The sequence below is a fragment of the Musca autumnalis genome, unplaced genomic scaffold, assembly GCF_047663935.1.
Source record: "Musca autumnalis isolate F117 unplaced genomic scaffold, ASM4766393v1 scaffold_4, whole genome shotgun sequence".
In the NCBI taxonomy this organism is placed as follows: domain Eukaryota; kingdom Metazoa; phylum Arthropoda; class Insecta; order Diptera; family Muscidae; genus Musca; species Musca autumnalis.
In genome coordinates this window covers 146,998,021-147,019,035 of record NW_027411977.1, presented here as the reverse complement: position 1 = coordinate 147,019,035, position 21,015 = coordinate 146,998,021, and the positions used below count along the sequence as shown (strand labels likewise).

At 36.7% G+C, this 21,015-nt stretch overlaps 2 protein-coding genes across 2 annotated transcripts in view; both read right to left on the bottom strand.

Annotated features, from left to right (window-relative positions):
• Positions 1–19,344, bottom strand: part of LOC141404385 (nuclear exosome regulator NRDE2) — a 41,433-nt gene extending 22,089 nt beyond the window's left edge. The window contains exon 1 of the mRNA XM_073987962.1: positions 19,163–19,344. The gene's annotated coding sequence lies outside the window, so the exon portion shown is untranslated. The remainder of the gene's footprint in view (positions 1–19,162) is intronic.
• LOC141403107 (lamin Dm0-like) lies at positions 12,442–13,093 on the bottom strand. Its single transcript, XM_073985269.1, has 2 exons — positions 12,500–13,093; positions 12,442–12,450 (listed from the first exon to the last, which is right to left on the bottom strand). The coding sequence occupies exons 1-2, from the start codon at positions 13,091–13,093 to the stop codon at positions 12,442–12,444; spliced, it is 603 nt and encodes a 200-aa protein (XP_073841370.1).
• Positions 19,345–21,015: the final 1,671 nt, after the last annotated feature.

Genomic DNA, 21,015 nt, shown 5'->3' with positions numbered 1-21,015 from the left:
GGCTTCGGCCCGAAAGCACGACAACATTTTTAGGACTTCCTTGGTCTTCCTCTCTTACGGATGGGATGCACAGGATTTGGAATAATGTTGGTATCGTCATCATTGTAGAGCGTTAGAGCAGACGCATGGTATGTTCCCAGTGGAATGTTGATATTTTCAGGAGAAGCTACTTCATAGGACGTCGAACCAATCTTCTTCGTTATAATATAGGGACCATCTCTTTTTGGAACAAACTTGGAAGTAACACCTTTTGACGATTGGCTTAGGACGTGTGTGGTAGCCATTACAGTGGCTCCAACATTAAAATTCGGCTGCGACCTCCTGTGGGAGTCATATAAATTCTTGTTTGCATCTTGTCTTCCTTGTTCACACTCCTTTGAATCCTTAAGAATGCTTGATAGATTTCTTAAATATGTCGAGATTTGGGGAACAAAGTTTTCTCTCTCAACTATTGACCTCAAGTCGTTCTGGACATCATCTAATGTCCTCAATTCTCTCCCAAAAGTCAGAAATGCGGCAGAATAACCCGTAGATTGACATTTGGCTGTATTCATGGCAAATCTAATGGCACTGATGTGGGTGGACCAAGTGTTGTGATGACCTTGTACAAGAATAGCCAGTTGCGCTTTCATGTCACGATTCTTGCGCTCAACTGGGTTGGCTTGTGGGTGGTACACAGGCGTAAATTGTTGTTGTATGTTCAAACAAAAGGTAACTTGTTGCATTATGGCAGAAATAAACTGAACTCCATTGTCAGTTTTTAGTCGTCGTGGAATTCCATAACGAAGAAACACCTCTTCAATGAGAACTTTTGCGCATACTTCGGCAGTAGCTTCTTTAAGGGCAAACAGCTGAATCCAGCGTGAAGCAACATCTTCTGCGATAAGTATCCATTGACAACCATCAGCAGTTGGAGGCAGTGGACCAAAGAGATCAACGGCTAATACCTCAAAACGTTGATGAGAGCTTGTTGTCTTCATAAGTCCAACTGGCTTCATGTTGGTTGCCTTAAATCGTTGACATTCTATGCATGACTTGACATATTTGGTTATTTCTGCTCTCATGCCAGGCCAGAAATATCTTTTGGAAATTCTTTGAATGGTTCTCTCCACACCATAATGTCCAGCAGTACTATCATCGTGATACGTTTTTAAAATTTGGGCTCGCTCATGCTCTGGAACCACAAGCTGTGCCTCATCGGTTTCATCGTCATTGTAACGATAGAGAACACCTTCATTCATAATGTATCCACGATTAGTCCAATGACTCAAATCTTTATCTTCGGATTCCAAGGAAATGATAATGCGTTTTATGGATTCATCTTTCATCTGTTCTGTTCGTACATCATCAGTAGTTCTAGTGGGAAAATCAATTTGAAACGATAGAAGAGGAGCAGTATTTGATCCATCATCAAAACCACTTGGACGAGACAACATGTCAGCAACAGAATTAGATCTTCCTGGGGTGTATTCCACTCGAAAGTTGTACTGTTGTATCTGCAATGCCCATCTTGCTATACGACCTACGGGACACTTGACAGTTAACAACCATTTCAAGGGTTGATGGTCAGTCATAAGGATTATCTCTGCTCCTTCAATGTATCCTCTGAATTTGGAACATGCCCACACAATTGCAAGAGCTTCTCTCTCCGTAGTAGAGTAATTTCTTTCAGCATTAGAGAGCAACCTGCTTATATACTCTATGGGGTGTTCATCACCTTCCTCCCCCTGGATCAAAACTGCTCCGAGTGCAAAAGAACTTGCATCCGTTTTCAGAATAAACGGCAAACCATCTCGAGCTTGTTTTAGTATTGGTGGGGATATTAGCTTTTGCTTCAATTCATTGAAAGCTACTTTCTGGCGATCTCCCCAAATCCAAGTTGCAGTTTTCTTTGTCAAATCTGTAAGGGGTTTTGCAATTTGGGCATAATTATCGATAAACTTTCGATACCATGAGCAAGTCTGTATGAAAGATATCAGCTCTTTCACATTTCTGGGTTCCCTTTTTCCTGAAATTGCCTCTGTTTTCGCAGGATCTACAGCTATACCATCTGGGGTTAAAATATGTCCCAGATATTTTACTTCTCTGCAACAAAAACGACATTTTGAATTGTTGACACGTAATTTATAATGTCCTAGACGGGAAAACACCAACTTCAAATCTCGCAAATGGTCTTTAAAACTTCCTGAACATATAATCAGATCATCCAAGTAGGCAAATAAAAGCATGTCATTCAAGCCAGATTTAAAACGGTCTATAAGGCGTTGAAATGTTGCAGGAGCATTTCGAAGTCCGAATGGCATCCTGGTAAATCGAAATAATCCAAAAGGCGTAATGAAACATGTTTTATCGCGATCTTTTTCCGCTACTGCCACTTGGTAGTAACCGCTCTGAAGGTCAAGCGTGGTCATAAATTTTGTACTTTTAGCAGCTTGGAGTAGGTCATCCATCCTAGGCAAAGGATAACGATAGGGCTCAGTGAAACTATTCAACTTTCGGTAGTCCACACACACGCGTATGCCTCCATCTCATTTCGGAACCATTACAACAGGTGATGCCCAAGCAGATTCACATTCTTCGACTATACCAAGCTCTAGCATTTGATCAACTTCTGCCCTCAATTCCTTAGTCTTCACGAAGGATAGTCGATAAGCAGGTGAAAAGATTGGGGATTTATTCCCTGCATTAATTGTGTGTTCCATAAATGGTGTTGGTTCACCAATTTCTCCAAAAATCTCCCAATGACTTTGTAGAAGCTTATCCAATTCTGACTTTTCCTCAATGGTCAGACAAACTCCGTCCGAAGGCTTCAAAATCTTATAGACCACCATAAATAAGGGAGTAAAAACTGAGTCTAGATACTCTTCGTCTTGTGATTTAACACCAAAAAGTTCCGATTTCTTACTACGCTCTGGAGTATCCTGCTCATGCAGAGGTAGAGAATCTTTAAAGATAGCTTGAATTGAGTGTGGGGAATAATCGTTTCCTGTCACTTCTGGACCAAAACTCTCAAATTCAGACATGTAGACTTCACGGTGGTACTTTTTCTCCACATGTTCTTCGTCTGCACATTTTCTTTTGACTGGTTCTGATGTTGCTGCGGATGCCACTTTGGGAATTGGCTTTGTAATCCGACCAACCACTTTAACAGTTTCGAGTAGATTCAGATCTAATGGCAAACAATCCGGAAATTCAAAATGACTATTTGGATCGTCCTCAAAACACCAATATCCTTGACCCATATTCATAACAATAGCCGCTTGTTCTAGAAAATCTGCTCCCAATAATGTTCGATTATTTGGGGCGTTTGGCAAAATGACGAACTGAATATTTAATGATCTGCCTCCAATAAATATTTTGCAAATAGTGGACAAACATTCCTGCACCGATCTGCTTCCATCGGCTAAGTATATTTCCATTCTGACCTTGTTATAAATGCAGCCATGAAAATCCATAACCTTTTTCAGGTTAGCACTAGCGATACTGGTACGAGCTCCTGTGTCCATATATGCTTGTCCTGGTACGCCGAACATCTGTATGTTGGCTAAAGGAATTTCCCTTCCAACTAACCGCAACGACATATTATTAAAACCAACATGTCCTTCAGCATGTCCTTTATTTTTAGTTCCACTGCAATTGGGACAATTTGCGCGAACAAATCCAGGCGCATTGCAACCATAGCATGCTAATTTCGGTTTTTCCGTACTGGTTTGAGCAATGTAATTAGCTTGTTGCCTAGCCTCAGATTCAATTTTCTCCTTCTTAAAACAATTGTCTCTCGTGTGACCCTTTTTGCGACAATACGTGCATCGAACTGGACCACCTGCACCTATATTCTCGGTGTTCACAGCTTTTCCACGCTCACTCAAGGAATCTTCTGCCTCTCGTGCATCTTTGAGCAATTCGTCGAAGTTTGACACCTTATGCCGAAGAACTCGATCACGAATCTGGACATGAAGCATTCCATACAGGATGTCGATTTGGTCACTTTCCAAGACTGTTCTTGGAAGTTTAGCAAATAACGCCCTCTTCTTTCTAATAAAAACGTCCGTGGCTTCATTTTTCTGCTGCTTTCCTTCAAAAATCTCAGCATATATACGCCAAGCAGGCTTCGCTGGACAAAAGGAATCACGAAGCATTTTTACCACATCATCAAACTTCTTTGCTTTTGATTTCACGCCACTCCACCATTCGGAAGCGTCACCCAACAACAACATTGGCATGCTATTGATAGCATCAACATCACCAATATTCTCCACCGTTTTAAACGTGGTTATCGCCGAGATGAACTCCTCAAGCTTAGTAGAATCCTTTTCTCCATTATAACGTGCCGTACAATGACTAAAGGTGCCAACTTTAACATTAGCCGCAGCTACAGCCTTCACCAACTTCTCAAACTGCTCGGTTGTTAACGATGTACTGGTCATTGTTTGTAAGCGTGGACTTCTTCTTGGAGTTTCAGGAATTTCCATACAATTTTCAAAAACAGGTAAAACACGATGGGCGCCAATTATGTAGCAGGTTTTTGGTGTGATTATTTAAAATAGTTTCCAACTTCCAGTTTCAAATAAAACACCAAAGTTTTCTACATAAACGTTATAAAAGTTATTTATTGATAAAACATCTTACATGTGTGACAATTATTTCCATATGCCTCAAACATGAATACAAGTGACTGCCATCGCTTTCGCCAAGTATTCTATGTTATTAGCTTTGGAAGAAAAAAGTCAACCGGCCACACTATCGTGTTTCCAAGAAGACTTAGTTCTTACCGTATGGATTGTCTATAAGAGAATCAAGGTTCTTCGTATGAACGCATCGTCCTTTTATAGCGATCCAAACAAAGCTTTAAACTAATAATCTCTCAATACATTACATTAATACTCAATATTGTAATAATCAAAAGGAAAGCTCTTTACGTTAACACAATAAAGGATAAAAGAGACAACAAACAAAAGCTCAAGCATAACACTCAATCAGTGATCGAACAAAACTCAATAACTGTTACATTGTAGCTATTCGTTTGGTTGACCACTCAATGTGTTTCGAATTTACTTTGGAAGCATTAGAAATATCGTTGATGCAGGTGTTCATAAAACTAAACAATGCACAGTGAATCAAAACGTTGTAATAAGCATTAACGATAGTTTAATAATGAAACAATAATGAACATAATTGAGCTTATGATAATTAACGAAATGATAATTAAGTAATAATGATAATTTGAATAAAATAATATAACGTCTCGCTACAATCTCCCCCTTTGGAGTGCGGCTTCGGCCCGAAAGCACGACAACATTTTTAGGACTTCCTTGGTCTTCCTCTCTTACGGATGGGATGCACAGGATTTGGAATAATGTTGGTATCGTCATCATTGTAGAGCGTTAGAGCAGACGCATGGTATGTTCCCAGTGGAATGTTGATATTTTCAGGAGAAGCTACTTCATAGGACGTCGAACCAATCTTCTTCGTTATAATATAGGGACCATCTCTTTTTGGAACAAACTTGGAAGTAACACCTTTTGACGATTGGCTTAGGACGTGTGTGGTAGCCATTACAGTGGCTCCAACATTAAAATTCGGCTGCGACCTCCTGTGGGAGTCATATAAATTCTTGTTTGCATCTTGTCTTCCTTGTTCACACTCCTTTGAATCCTTAAGAATGCTTGATAGATTTCTTAAATATGTCGAGATTTGGGGAACAAAGTTTTCTCTCTCAACTATTGACCTCAAGTCGTTCTGGACATCATCTAATGTCCTCAATTCTCTCCCAAAAGTCAGAAATGCGGCAGAATAACCCGTAGATTGACATTTGGCTGTATTCATGGCAAATCTAATGGCACTGATGTGGGTGGACCAAGTGTTGTGATGACCTTGTACAAGAATAGCCAGTTGCGCTTTCATGTCACGATTCTTGCGCTCAACTGGGTTGGCTTGTGGGTGGTACACAGGCGTAAATTGTTGTTGTATGTTCAAACAAAAGGTAACTTGTTGCATTATGGCAGAAATAAACTGAACTCCATTGTCAGTTTTTAGTCGTCGTGGAATTCCATAACGAAGAAACACCTCTTCAATGAGAACTTTTGCGCATACTTCGGCAGTAGCTTCTTTAAGGGCAAACAGCTGAATCCAGCGTGAAGCAACATCTTCTGCGATAAGTATCCATTGACAACCATCAGCAGTTGGAGGCAGTGGACCAAAGAGATCAACGGCTAATACCTCAAAACGTTGATGAGAGCTTGTTGTCTTCATAAGTCCAACTGGCTTCATGTTGGTTGCCTTAAATCGTTGACATTCTATGCATGACTTGACATATTTGGTTATTTCTGCTCTCATGCCAGGCCAGAAATATCTTTTGGAAATTCTTTGAATGGTTCTCTCCACACCATAATGTCCAGCAGTACTATCATCGTGATACGTTTTTAAAATTTGGGCTCGCTCATGCTCTGGAACCACAAGCTGTGCCTCATCGGTTTCATCGTCATTGTAACGATAGAGAACACCTTCATTCATAATGTATCCACGATTAGTCCAATGACTCAAATCTTTATCTTCGGATTCCAAGGAAATGATAATGCGTTTTATGGATTCATCTTTCATCTGTTCTGTTCGTACATCATCAGTAGTTCTAGTGGGAAAATCAATTTGAAACGATAGAAGAGGAGCAGTATTTGATCCATCATCAAAACCACTTGGACGAGACAACATGTCAGCAACAGAATTAGATCTTCCTGGGGTGTATTCCACTCGAAAGTTGTACTGTTGTATCTGCAATGCCCATCTTGCTATACGACCTACGGGACACTTGACAGTTAACAACCATTTCAAGGGTTGATGGTCAGTCATAAGGATTATCTCTGCTCCTTCAATGTATCCTCTGAATTTGGAACATGCCCACACAATTGCAAGAGCTTCTCTCTCCGTAGTAGAGTAATTTCTTTCAGCATTAGAGAGCAACCTGCTTATATACTCTATGGGGTGTTCATCACCTTCCTCCCCCTGGATCAAAACTGCTCCGAGTGCAAAAGAACTTGCATCCGTTTTCAGAATAAACGGCAAACCATCTCGAGCTTGTTTTAGTATTGGTGGGGATATTAGCTTTTGCTTCAATTCATTGAAAGCTACTTTCTGGCGATCTCCCCAAATCCAAGTTGCAGTTTTCTTTGTCAAATCTGTAAGGGGTTTTGCAATTTGGGCATAATTATCGATAAACTTTCGATACCATGAGCAAGTCTGTATGAAAGATATCAGCTCTTTCACATTTCTGGGTTCCCTTTTTCCTGAAATTGCCTCTGTTTTCGCAGGATCTACAGCTATACCATCTGGGGTTAAAATATGTCCCAGATATTTTACTTCTCTGCAACAAAAACGACATTTTGAATTGTTGACACGTAATTTATAATGTCCTAGACGGGAAAACACCAACTTCAAATCTCGCAAATGGTCTTTAAAACTTCCTGAACATATAATCAGATCATCCAAGTAGGCAAATAAAAGCATGTCATTCAAGCCAGATTTAAAACGGTCTATAAGGCGTTGAAATGTTGCAGGAGCATTTCGAAGTCCGAATGGCATCCTGGTAAATCGAAATAATCCAAAAGGCGTAATGAAACATGTTTTATCGCGATCTTTTTCCGCTACTGCCACTTGGTAGTAACCGCTCTGAAGGTCAAGCGTGGTCATAAATTTTGTACTTTTAGCAGCTTGGAGTAGGTCATCCATCCTAGGCAAAGGATAACGATAGGGCTCAGTGAAACTATTCAACTTTCGGTAGTCCACACACACGCGTATGCCTCCATCTCATTTCGGAACCATTACAACAGGTGATGCCCAAGCAGATTCACATTCTTCGACTATACCAAGCTCTAGCATTTGATCAACTTCTGCCCTCAATTCCTTAGTCTTCACGAAGGATAGTCGATAAGCAGGTGAAAAGATTGGGGATTTATTCCCTGCATTAATTGTGTGTTCCATAAATGGTGTTGGTTCACCAATTTCTCCAAAAATCTCCCAATGACTTTGTAGAAGCTTATCCAATTCTGACTTTTCCTCAATGGTCAGACAAACTCCGTCCGAAGGCTTCAAAATCTTATAGACCACCATAAATAAGGGAGTAAAAACTGAGTCTAGATACTCTTCGTCTTGTGATTTAACACCAAAAAGTTCCGATTTCTTACTACGCTCTGGAGTATCCTGCTCATGCAGAGGTAGAGAATCTTTAAAGATAGCTTGAATTGAGTGTGGGGAATAATCGTTTCCTGTCACTTCTGGACCAAAACTCTCAAATTCAGACATGTAGACTTCACGGTGGTACTTTTTCTCCACATGTTCTTCGTCTGCACATTTTCTTTTGACTGGTTCTGATGTTGCTGCGGATGCCACTTTGGGAATTGGCTTTGTAATCCGACCAACCACTTTAACAGTTTCGAGTAGATTCAGATCTAATGGCAAACAATCCGGAAATTCAAAATGACTATTTGGATCGTCCTCAAAACACCAATATCCTTGACCCATATTCATAACAATAGCCGCTTGTTCTAGAAAATCTGCTCCCAATAATGTTCGATTATTTGGGGCGTTTGGCAAAATGACGAACTGAATATTTAATGATCTGCCTCCAATAAATATTTTGCAAATAGTGGACAAACATTCCTGCACCGATCTGCTTCCATCGGCTAAGTATATTTCCATTCTGACCTTGTTATAAATGCAGCCATGAAAATCCATAACCTTTTTCAGGTTAGCACTAGCGATACTGGTACGAGCTCCTGTGTCCATATATGCTTGTCCTGGTACGCCGAACATCTGTATGTTGGCTAAAGGAATTTCCCTTCCAACTAACCGCAACGACATATTATTAAAACCAACATGTCCTTCAGCATGTCCTTTATTTTTAGTTCCACTGCAATTGGGACAATTTGCGCGAACAAATCCAGGCGCATTGCAACCATAGCATGCTAATTTCGGTTTTTCCGTACTGGTTTGAGCAATGTAATTAGCTTGTTGCCTAGCCTCAGATTCAATTTTCTCCTTCTTAAAACAATTGTCTCTCGTGTGACCCTTTTTGCGACAATACGTGCATCGAACTGGACCACCTGCACCTATATTCTCGGTGTTCACAGCTTTTCCACGCTCACTCAAGGAATCTTCTGCCTCTCGTGCATCTTTGAGCAATTCGTCGAAGTTTGACACCTTATGCCGAAGAACTCGATCACGAATCTGGACATGAAGCATTCCATACAGGATGTCGATTTGGTCACTTTCCAAGACTGTTCTTGGAAGTTTAGCAAATAACGCCCTCTTCTTTCTAATAAAAACGTCCGTGGCTTCATTTTTCTGCTGCTTTCCTTCAAAAATCTCAGCATATATACGCCAAGCAGGCTTCGCTGGACAAAAGGAATCACGAAGCATTTTTACCACATCATCAAACTTCTTTGCTTTTGATTTCACGCCACTCCACCATTCGGAAGCGTCACCCAACAACAACATTGGCATGCTATTGATAGCATCAACATCACCAATATTCTCCACCGTTTTAAACGTGGTTATCGCCGAGATGAACTCCTCAAGCTTAGTAGAATCCTTTTCTCCATTATAACGTGCCGTACAATGACTAAAGGTGCCAACTTTAACATTAGCCGCAGCTACAGCCTTCACCAACTTCTCAAACTGCTCGGTTGTTAACGATGTACTGGTCATTGTTTGTAAGCGTGGACTTCTTCTTGGAGTTTCAGGAATTTCCATACAATTTTCAAAAACAGGTAAAACACGATGGGCGCCAATTATGTAGCAGGTTTTTGGTGTGATTATTTAAAATAGTTTCCAACTTCCAGTTTCAAATAAAACACCAAAGTTTTCTACATAAACGTTATAAAAGTTATTTATTGATAAAACATCTTACATGTGTGACAATTATTTCCATATGCCTCAAACATGAATACAAGTGACTGCCATCGCTTTCGCCAAGTATTCTATGTTATTAGCTTTGGAAGAAAAAAGTCAACCGGCCACACTATCGTGTTTCCAAGAAGACTAAAGGCCTGCGTACATAAGCTGCTCTGCCTGATTGCCTTGCTTACCTGCTTCATTTCTGACGTAATAAAAATAATAGAATAAAGACGAAATTTCGAACTGGGTTGCCATCAGTTGGAAATTGGGTCGGCCTTCTTTGTTCTTTTATTTTTTATTGAAGCAGCAAAGCAAGGCAATCAGGCAGAGCAGCTTATGTACGCAGGCCTTTAGTTCTTACCGTATGGATTGTCTATAAGAGAATCAAGGTTCTTCGTATGAACGCATCGTCCTTTTATAGCGATCCAAACAAAGCTTTAAACTAATAATCTCTCAATACATTACATTAATACTCAATATTGTAATAATCAAAACGAAAGCTCTTTACGTTAACACAATAAAGGATAAAAGAGACAACAAATAAAAGCTCAAGCATAACACTCAATCAGTGATCGAACAAAACTCAATAACTGTTACATTGTAGCTATTCGTTTGGTTGACCACTCAATGTGTTTCGAATTTACTTTGGAAGCATTAGAAATATCGTTGATGCACGTGTTCATAAAACTAAACAATGCACAGTGAATCAAAACGTTGTAATAAGCATTAACGATAGTTTAATAATGAAACAATAATGAACATAATTGAGCTTATGATAATTAACGAAATGATAATTAAGTAATAATGATAATTTGAATAAAATAATATAACGTCTCGCTACAATTTTTATTTCGGCTCGAACGACCATGTTTGAGTAATAAAACTACAACCGTCTCGTTGGGTTGTAAATTCTATTCTAATTTTATTAATGTTAAAATGAATCTTAAGAACTAAGTTACAAAATAATTCTTAGCCTATCTTCTCTTATTCTATGCACTTATCACTACAAGAACCTGCTCCCTTGCTGAGTGCATTATCTCTTGGGCGATGCCTTTATTATCAATGCACACTCAGCTTCATAAAGTGTTATCACTATAGCGCTAAGTACATTCATATTTCTGGTTGGGCTAGATTAATATTTATAGCCTAAAACACTTAAATATGTTATTAAAATATTAATAGAGCTAGTGAACCTATCTAAAATATTAAAAAATGTTGCTGCTGAAAAACTGGCTGATTAAAATATTTTCCAATATTACACGAAGTTCCCCAACAGCGCAACCCTTACTAAATCATGTACAAATAATTTGTACAAATGCCTTCTATTTATTTTGGGATATTTCGCAATGGTTTGCATTTTTATTGCATCTTTAGACTGATTAAAAATGCAATCCGAAGAATGAATATAAATTCAATCCAAGGCACTGCATCTTAAGCCGTGATTTGGATCGAAAATGGAGTGCATCCTAGCTGTGTGCTGTGGAAGCAAAATGGAGTGCATCCTAGCTGCGCGCTCTCTTGTAAAATTCATAAGTGAATTCATAGGAAAAGATGTACTCCAACGGCAATTGTACTGTACACTTGTACTGATTAAACTGCATGCATGCACTGGATGCAAACTTTTTGCCGTTTTCGGGTTGGAGTGACTTGACCGCGTAAAGATTGAGTTATCCGTCGTCTGTATATTTATTAGTCTATGGTTGTGCTGAATTTTGCTCATTTGTGCCGCAAAAATTTTTTCGATAATTCGTACCATTTTCGAAAAAAAACAAATTTTTGAAATACATTACAGAATTGCAATTTTCAAATTTCGAAAAAACAAAAGTTGTGCTGAATTGTGCTCTGTTAGTGCTCATTTCGAAAAAAACCGATATTTTAGAAAATATCGTACATTACAGAATTGCAATTTTCAAATTTCGAAAAAACAAAAGTTGTGCTGAATTGTGCTCTGTTAGTGCTCATTTGGAAAAAGCCGATATTTTCGAAAATATCGGTTTTTTTCGAAATGAGCACAATTCAGCACAACTTTTGTTTTTTCGAAATTTGAAAATTGCAATTCTGCAATGTATTTCAAAAATTTGTTTTTTTTTTTCAAAATCGAAAAATAATTGAGCGTTTACGATGTTTAAGATAAATTCATAAATAAAACAACAAAACAAATATTAAAAAAATAATTTTTAATTTTTATACCCTCAGCATTTATGCTAACGAGGGTATATGCTTTTAGTTGTAGCGGTCGATTACTGCCAAAATGTTTTTCAAAGTTGTTATGCGTTGCAGCAGCTTCCTCGAGTCTTCCTATTACCAGTGGGTCAATTTGGGCCACCTTACTTTTTCTGTTGTCTTCTTTCTGACCATTTGTTTTAAAATATTTATCGTCTATATCTTCGTTCCTGTAGTCTGTAGTATACTCTTCTTCATTCGCTGTATCTTCTTTCTTGTTCTTGTCCTCTTCTTTTGATGTAACGGCAACGATGCTATTGCTTCCATGTTTTCCTGTTAGTATCTGGCCACTCCTCTCATTGAAGACGACATCGTGCTCTCCTTGACATTTCAGACTAGCTTCAAAAGAAAAATTGTTGTTGATATTCATATATGAATTTGGATTTACCTTAGGATCACATTCAGTCATTCCCATTTCATCCTTTTCACTGCTGGTTGAAAAACATTCTTTTTTGCTTAAAACGTCTTCGCCACCCAATAGTTTGTAGTAAGCTTCAATTTCTAAATCCGATAATCCTTCCATATCCCTTGAATGTGAATAAGCTTGCAGCTGTTGTACCATTGCATTGCGTAACCGTTGCAATTCAGCTTCCATATTGGCTATATCCGACTTATGACGTGTACGTTCTTTTTCTTGTAATTGCTCCAAATCCTGATTGCGGGCAATCAATTCAGCATTTGTAGATTCTAATTCACTTATTCGACCATTCATGCTATCTATACGTGTACGAGCATCAAGTAATTCTTCGACGTTATAGGAGTTACGGTTGGCTGCAGCTTGAAGATCCTCCATCTTTTGCTCGAACGACATTTTTATTTCCTCACGCATCTCCTGCAGAGCTTGTTGTAAATTGGCCTCATACTGTCTAGGGAGACGATCCTCAATTTCACTGATTTCCGCTTGGTGAAGAGAATGTATCTCATTGATTTCCAGTGAATGAATATGATCGTTGAAGTTAAGTGCCACACGTAGAGTTTGCATAGTGCTTTCTATATCCATACGAATGATTGATTAATCTTCTAAACGTTTTTGAGTTTCACTTAATTGTTTGCGTAGAACCACCATTTCATTTTGCACTTCATTGCGGTCAGCATTTGCAGCATTGTACTTGGCAGTAAGATCAGCGGCCTGTGACTCTTTTTTCATGTTTATAATAATGACATCCTCGTCCTGGGAGGTATTCTCGGGTTGACAGTTGTCTTCAAAATTTTCCTCAAAATGAGGACTTGCCGGCGGCCAACTCTCCAGCTCTTGATATTTTCGGCTGGCCACGGCAATGCACCCGTCACATTCACAGTTGTGGGGGTAGAAGATCCAATATCTTTCAGCCATCCAGAGTCTCTCCATTGAATCCTCCTCCCACATCTTATCCTGTCTACCTTTGTCTACGGGACAGACCATTTCTCCTTGGAATAAAGCGTGGAAAGCCTTCACCAATTCTTGAAGGCGAAGTTTGGCATCCTCGGCTAACTTTATTCGGCCTTCTAGCTCTCTATTTCGAGCTGTTAGTTCTTTCAGCATATCTCCTTCCATGATTGTTTTTTTTTTTTAATTGGGATCTTTGCCTCTTTCCGATAGAATATATATGATTTATTTAAGTGAGACTTTATGTCTTCTTTTTATGTTTTTGTTTCGAATGGGACTTTTATAATCCTCTTTTCTACAAATTTCTATTTTATTTTTTACTGTTGGGAGCCTTTGTCCTCTTTTAATATAATTATTTTTTGTGCCCTTTTGCGTCTTTTTCCTTTTTATCTTTAAATGTGTACTTCAATTTTTAGTTTTTAATTTTTGTCGCTATTTTTTCTTCTTCCTTTTTGACTTTTTATTTTTTTTTAATTTTGTATTGACTTTAATTTTTTTTATTTTTTTTTTTTGTCCTTTTTTAACTTTTAATGTTTATTTTCCCTGTGGGTGTTTTTTGTGCTTAGTTCTTCTCTTCCTTTTTAGAGAAGAACTGCTTCGATTTTCCTTTTTTTAATTGTATTCTTTTTTCCAATATTTTTTTTTTAATTTTGTGGCCACTGATTCTAATTTTCTCGAAGAACCATGTATCTATATTTGATTTTTATTCCGGCTCGAACGACCATGTTTGAGTAATAAAACTACAACCGTCTCGTTGGGTTGTAAATTCTATTCTAATTTTATTAATGTTAAAATGAATCTTAAGAACTAAGTTACAAAATAATTCTTAGCCTATCTTCTCTTATTCTATGCACTTATTACTACAAGAACCTGCTCCCTTGCTGAGTGCATTATCTCTTGGGCGATGCCTTTATTATCAATGCACACTCAGCTGCATAAAGTGTTATCACTATAGCGCTAAGTACATTCGTATTTCTGGTGGGGCTAGATTAATATTTATAGCCTAAAACACTTAAAGATGTTATTAAAATATTAAGAGAGCTAGTGAACCTATCTAAAATATTAAAAAATGTTGCTGCTGGAAAACTGGCTGATTAAAATATTTTCCAATATTACACGAAGTTCCCCAACAGCGCAACCCTTACTAAATCATGTACAAATAATTTGTACAAATGCCTTCTATTTATTTTGGGATATTTCGCAATGGTTTGCATTTTTATTGCATCTTTAGACTGATTAAAAATGCAATCCGAAGAATGAATATAAATTCAATCCAAGGCACTGCATCTTAAGCCGTGATTTGGATCGAAAATGGAGTGCATCCTAGCTGTGTGCTGTGGAAGCAAAATGGAGTGCATCCTAGCTGCGCGCTCTCTTGTAAAATTCATAAGTGAATTCATAGGAAAAGATGTACTCCAACGGCAGTTGTACTGTACACTTGTACTGATTAAACTGCATGCATGCACTGGATGCAAACTTTTTGCCGTTTTCGGGTTGGAGTGACTTGACCGCGTAAAGATTGAGTTATCCGTCGTCTGTATATTTATTAGTCTATGGTTGTGCTGAATTTTGCTCATTTGTGCCGCAAAAATTTTTTCGATAATTCGTACCATTTTCGAAAAAAAAAACAAATTTTTGAAATACATTACAGAATTGCAATTTTCAAATTTCGAAAAAACAAAAGTTGTGCTGAATTGTGCTCTGTTAGTGCTCATTTCGAAAAAAAACCGATATTTTCGAAAATATGACAGAATTGCAATTTTTGATTTTCGAAAAAAAAAAACAAAAGCTGCGCTGAATTCTACTCAATTTGTGCCAACTTGTGCCGTTCAAATTTTCTTCTCAATTTCTTTTAAAATTTCCTTGCAGTTTAGACACACAAATAATGTTTTTGTCAATTTTCTGATTCTTCTTCACAGTCATTTTCTCATTCGACCATTCAAAGGCAATACTAAGTCTGTGTTTAGACACACAAATTTCTCGGGAAAGTAAATTGAGTTTTTGGGAGAGAGCGGAGAGGAAAGAGCTCCTCAATACTCTTTCCTACCCCCTATTGCCTAAAAACTGAATTTACTTTCCCGTGTGTGTAAACACGGACTAAAGAGCAGTACACATTGTCAGTTTTGAATGTCGATATTTTGCAGTTATCGATAACTGTCCAACCGTCCAGCAACCATAAAACATTTTTTGGTTGCATGATGAATGACAAAAATGAACGGCCACACTAGCAAGCACCAACAAAGCTGTCATTCAAAACTGGCAATGTGTACTCAGCTTAAGGCGATATTTCTTATAGAAATTAAATTAAATTTAATTAAATAAATACATATGTATATGTTTACTATTAATTTTTACTGATAAATTTTTTGTTCAGGTAAGCAGGCAAGGCAGCTTATGTACCCAGGCCTTGACATAATAAAAATAAAAGAATAAAGAAGGCCGAGCAAATTTCGAACTGGGTTGTCCTTTTCTTTTTTATTCTTTTATCAGAAGCAAGCAAGGTAAAGGGTTGTTTACACCATCTATCAATGTCGTATGAGATGCCAAATTTTCTACCTGCGAATGTTGTACACATAGTGTAACCACTATGAAAATTTTCATCTATCAAAATGATTTGGCAACTCATATGTAAATTTTTCATTTAGGGAGCGCTCTATTTGATACGGCATTCTCGTATGTAAACATAAATTTATCAGCTGTTTTCTGACATTCTCAAACAAAAAATGAAAAACAAAATCTTTTAAAAAAGAAAATGGAAAGGTATGTATATTTAAATATTCAGTAAAGTAAATAAATGGCGTTTATAATGTTATTTTCAGATCGATTGGTCGAAAGAAGCAGTCTTTGAAATGATTGTTTGGTGGCAAAAACATGAATGCCTCTATAACATTTGTCATACATTTGTCGTTTGGCTACCAGCTGTCCATCATTCTTTCACAGACAGCCGGGTTAACAAAATGTTGACATTTTTTGTAAAAATGTGTGAGATAATAATTGAAATATGTTGAAAACAAAAGAACATGAACAAAAACAAAATATGTGAACGGAAAACGAAAGGAATTCGATGATTTTCATTCATAATTTTACAAATGTTTTTGCAGTTGTCTGGACGCCTACGTCACAAAGGCAAGTTTTGGGATTTTGACAATCAATACATGAAGTCAACTGTCGTGTCATTTGTAAACGCAGGGTTAGTCTTGGTTGAATAAAATCAACTTTGTAGCTTCGTTCCCGTACTTTTTAACAGTAAAACTCGTAAAAGAGAGAACTGTAAAAAAATTTTTCTCACACAAAAGTTTTTTGAAACAGTTCGGGAACGAAAAAATGGAAAATACGTCAAAAAAAACTGGTACAAATGTCAAAGTCGGCATATCAGCCAATCAGACGCCGGCAACCATGTTACTATTTTTTACACGCTCAAATTTGTCGAGTAAAAAGTTTTTAGAGAGAGCGCCATTTTTGTTCAAAGAGAAGTGAACATTTTACGACTTTCCTTTTTTGTGTACGGGAACGGGTTTTCGGGTAAAATGTGTAAAGTCGTAAAAATTGTAAAAACTTTTTAGTTCTGGAACAAAGCTTTTTTATATCAAAACAAATTTTATTTTTCCGCCTTGTTTACAAATTTTGACATTTTAAATTATTTTTATTGTAGGAATTCAGTGATGCATCTACCATGTTTTTTGTGACAGCATGCAACTTTCTTTTTTTTCTAGCAACATGTTGCAACAGAGTTGTATACGATGATTTATGCCGGATTTAAACCAAATCCATTCAACACGAGGATTTATTTTTGTATGGGAAATCTTGTAGATAATCGCCGGATTTAGCAAATAAATCCTGATAATGCGCTAAATCCGGGTAATGAGGTCATATCTAAATGACATATTAGAGTTTGTTCATTAATGCAAAAGACATGTTTTAAAGGGGAGGTTCTAGAAAACTATACGAAGGGAACTATCAATTGGCTTTTCAGTTTTTGAAATGATGATTTTTCTAGTTAAAACCTGTAGTGGAATTCTGTAACTCATGTTTTGAGTTACCGACAAAAATCGGTAACATAAAAACGCAAAATTATAAACGAAAAGTATCAATAAAAGTTGACAGCACTGTTGCTGTCGGTAGAATTTAGCAAAAGCTTTATTTTGGTTGTTAACTTACCGAAAAATTTCGTTAATTGCCGAAATTATAAACATTTTAATTTTACCGATATTTGTCGGTAACTCGAAAAATGAGTTACAGAATTCCACTACTGAACTCTTTAAGCATCGAGTATTCTCATGTTAATGAGAATGATGTTCAATTTTCGGCTTTCCCAAAAAAAAAAAAAAAAAAAAAAAAAAAAACAGAACAAAATATTTTGTTTGTTATTATATTTTAATAAGTGAGGTCTTCGAGCGCTTTTTCGTATTAAATTAACAAAGTCATAAAATGATTTTGGATCAGATTTAATACTTATCTTAATTCTACCAATGTTAGCTTTATATGGCTTGTGGTGCATTATAAGACTCAATGGTGTATTCAGATCTATCAACGGAACAATTGGTGTAATCTAACGTAGATCCCGATTTTTTGAATTTTTTTGAAAAGTCTGTATTTAGAGTTTTTTATAGAGGATATTTCAGGTGTAATCTATGGAAATTTTTTAGAAGAATTTATACTAACTTTTGGTACACATTCATTAAACAAATTATTCCACATGGAATGGAATAACAATTAGACAATTTTATCATATATGGTAAAAACCAAAAATGTTTTACAATCGATGAATCTGAGTTTCACCTTTTCAGATATTCTATATAGTATGACTGAAATTCTTTAAAATGAACTGTTTTAGGAAGTATCCCATAATGTAGACCATTAAAATTAATTTACGTGGAAGCTGTGTTGGCATCAATGTAGAAAAATGGGTTGAAGCCAACAAGTTTTTTATGTTTCCTTCCGATTTTTGGCTTAACCTTACATTTGATAGACCTACGCCCAAAGAAAGACTCAAAAAATACTCCATGGGCAACATTATACTAGTGTATGATTTTTACGTCATTACGTCGTTTAATGTATATCTATATACGAGTGTGGTCCGTACAGCATGCTAGTACTTGGAGTTTAAATGCCAACATTTTATACGTGAATTTTCTTAAAAATCTTATTTTGAACTCCGCGTGAATTTAGTTTTTTTTACGCGACGGATCTAATGAGCCCTTCCGCTTTCGAATCCATCCACTAAAACGGTGGATATACATACTGAAAATGCCAGATGTGGGTATTTCTGGAGGAAAGAAAAGCTGGGTATACTGCTGTGGTTTTGATAGAAAAATATATCTAGGAATTCGAAATATTTTCCTCTCGGTTGCAGTTATGGCAGGATGGGAAGAAAAGAAATAAAACAAGCGTATAAGTTGGTTGGAAAAGAACAGTAGTGGTTCTTTATTTTGTATTCAAATTTGGAGATTTGAATAGCAGCGCTTACCGAATTTAACAACAGTATTGGTTGATAGTTTGGTAACAAGTGTTTATTTACAGGAAAAGTTATTAAGGCAAATGCAGTAAGAAATCGCAAAGAGAGAAAATGAGAGGATACGTGGCACAGGTTTCAGTAGAATTAGAGATGCTCAATGCAAACATATAAGAATGAAGGAAAATGTAAATTAGGGTTGCAGGTTGGGAAAATCCGGCGTGAACACATACCTTGAAAATAGAAAAATCTGCAAAAATAGGTATATTTTAATAAATCCTTGTGACGGTCACACTTGCTGTTGCTTAAAAAATTGCAGCATCACGAAACAAATTAATATTTCTTGCGTTTTTTTTAAATTTGTTTGTCGAACAATTTTCCATGGGCTACAAAAAAATCAGAAATACCAAAATGTAAACAAAGATAAATAGAGATCGCTCATTTGTTTTTCGATCCCTCTAATTTATCTGGGCGTTGTTACACAATAGAGTATATAATACGTCCCATGACATATAGATGGTGCTGAATGTTATTTAATCATCTTTATGTTTGACGCAACAAGAAAAGACCAACATTTTAATAATCTACGTCAATGATTAAAGCCCAATTGCTAACGATATGCAAAATTTACACTTACAATAACACCCATAAAGAGCAATTTACATCTAACGTGTTATAAAACATGCGTCATATAAGTCTTCAATTCCGTAGAACATCTGTCAAATAAATGACATAACTTCCCAAAACATCTGTTTTAAGTACAAGTGTAAATTGTTTTTAATATTATAGTTCATTATTCCATAATTTCTATGACTATACCAGGATTTACATCCGCTGGATTTTTAAAACGTGTGATATTAAGTGAAATTTACATTTAACATATTTTATCGTGCGTCATTTAGGTTGTCAAATGCATTGAATATTTGTGAAATAAATACAAGTGTGCAAATGCATTTAACGTGTTTTACCCAATAGTGTTTTCAGTTGTAAAGGTAAACGGAGTTTAAGATAATAAATAATGAATCAATGCATGTATTATATGTCCAATACACATAATTATATCTCAAAGAGTTATATTCATAAACATTTTAGTTCATCATTGTTTATATTTCAGTTGAATGTATTTATACATCAAGTGCATTTTTTCAAGTCTTTTGGTCTCTTCCTTTACCTTTGAAAATGGTAAAACCGGCAAAAGTAGCAAACATTTTAAACTGCTACCGTATGAATTGTATGGTGTCAGAAGTAAAGGAGCGCTTTTCGAGTAAAAAGTGGTAAAACTTGAAGATTTTTGCACGTAAAGGAACAGAGATTTTGATTCAATTTATACATGCATGCCATCTGCCGAGTCGCTCAACATCATCGTCATTAACGCACCCACGCTTGCAAATAATGTTAGTTCACACCATTTCATTACAAACATGTGATACTTCATCTTCACGATGTCACATTGAATTACTCTGCCATTTTTGAAAAAGTAATTCAACACGTAAGATACGATTCAACAAGATCACCCATAACCTTAAGATAATTTAAAGGTGATTTTTTTCTTAAAACAAGTTATCATTACAAGTGAAATGTTGTGTCTAAAATTTTCTAAAATTTAATTTTTTATAGAATTAGATTGTTAAGCCAAATTGACACATTCGCAAATTGACACATTCTACAACGAAATACATTTATATTGTTCACTCGGGTAAGAACTTTTCCAACTTGAAAGTACAGTCGATTCATTCTTGTAACAAGTGAATCAACATTATTTTTCTTTTTACCAGAATCTCGTGGTAAGGTCATAAATAGACCATAGAAAGGCCATTCTATTGAGGATTTGGCGATTTTTACAAACCGCGGTAGTCGCCAAGTACCAATTATACGCATAAAAGCCGTAGGATACCACAGATTCCGAGCCTGGACTTGTGGTAAAGGAAAGAAGTCATCTATATAATAGGACCTTAAACCAAGTTACCATAAAATACCACAGGTCTGAACAATATTAAAGAGTGAGTATGTTGCGGTGCCTCACAGAACAAAGTCCCAAATCCGAGGGCGAAAAAAAATTTTGCGTGGAGGGGCCTTAGGGTGTAGC

Excerpts from the sequence above, each read along its gene's own strand:
- LOC141403107 (XM_073985269.1), bottom strand. The coding sequence starts at position 13,093 with ATGCAAACTCTACGTGTGGCACTTAACTTCAACGATCATATTCATTCA.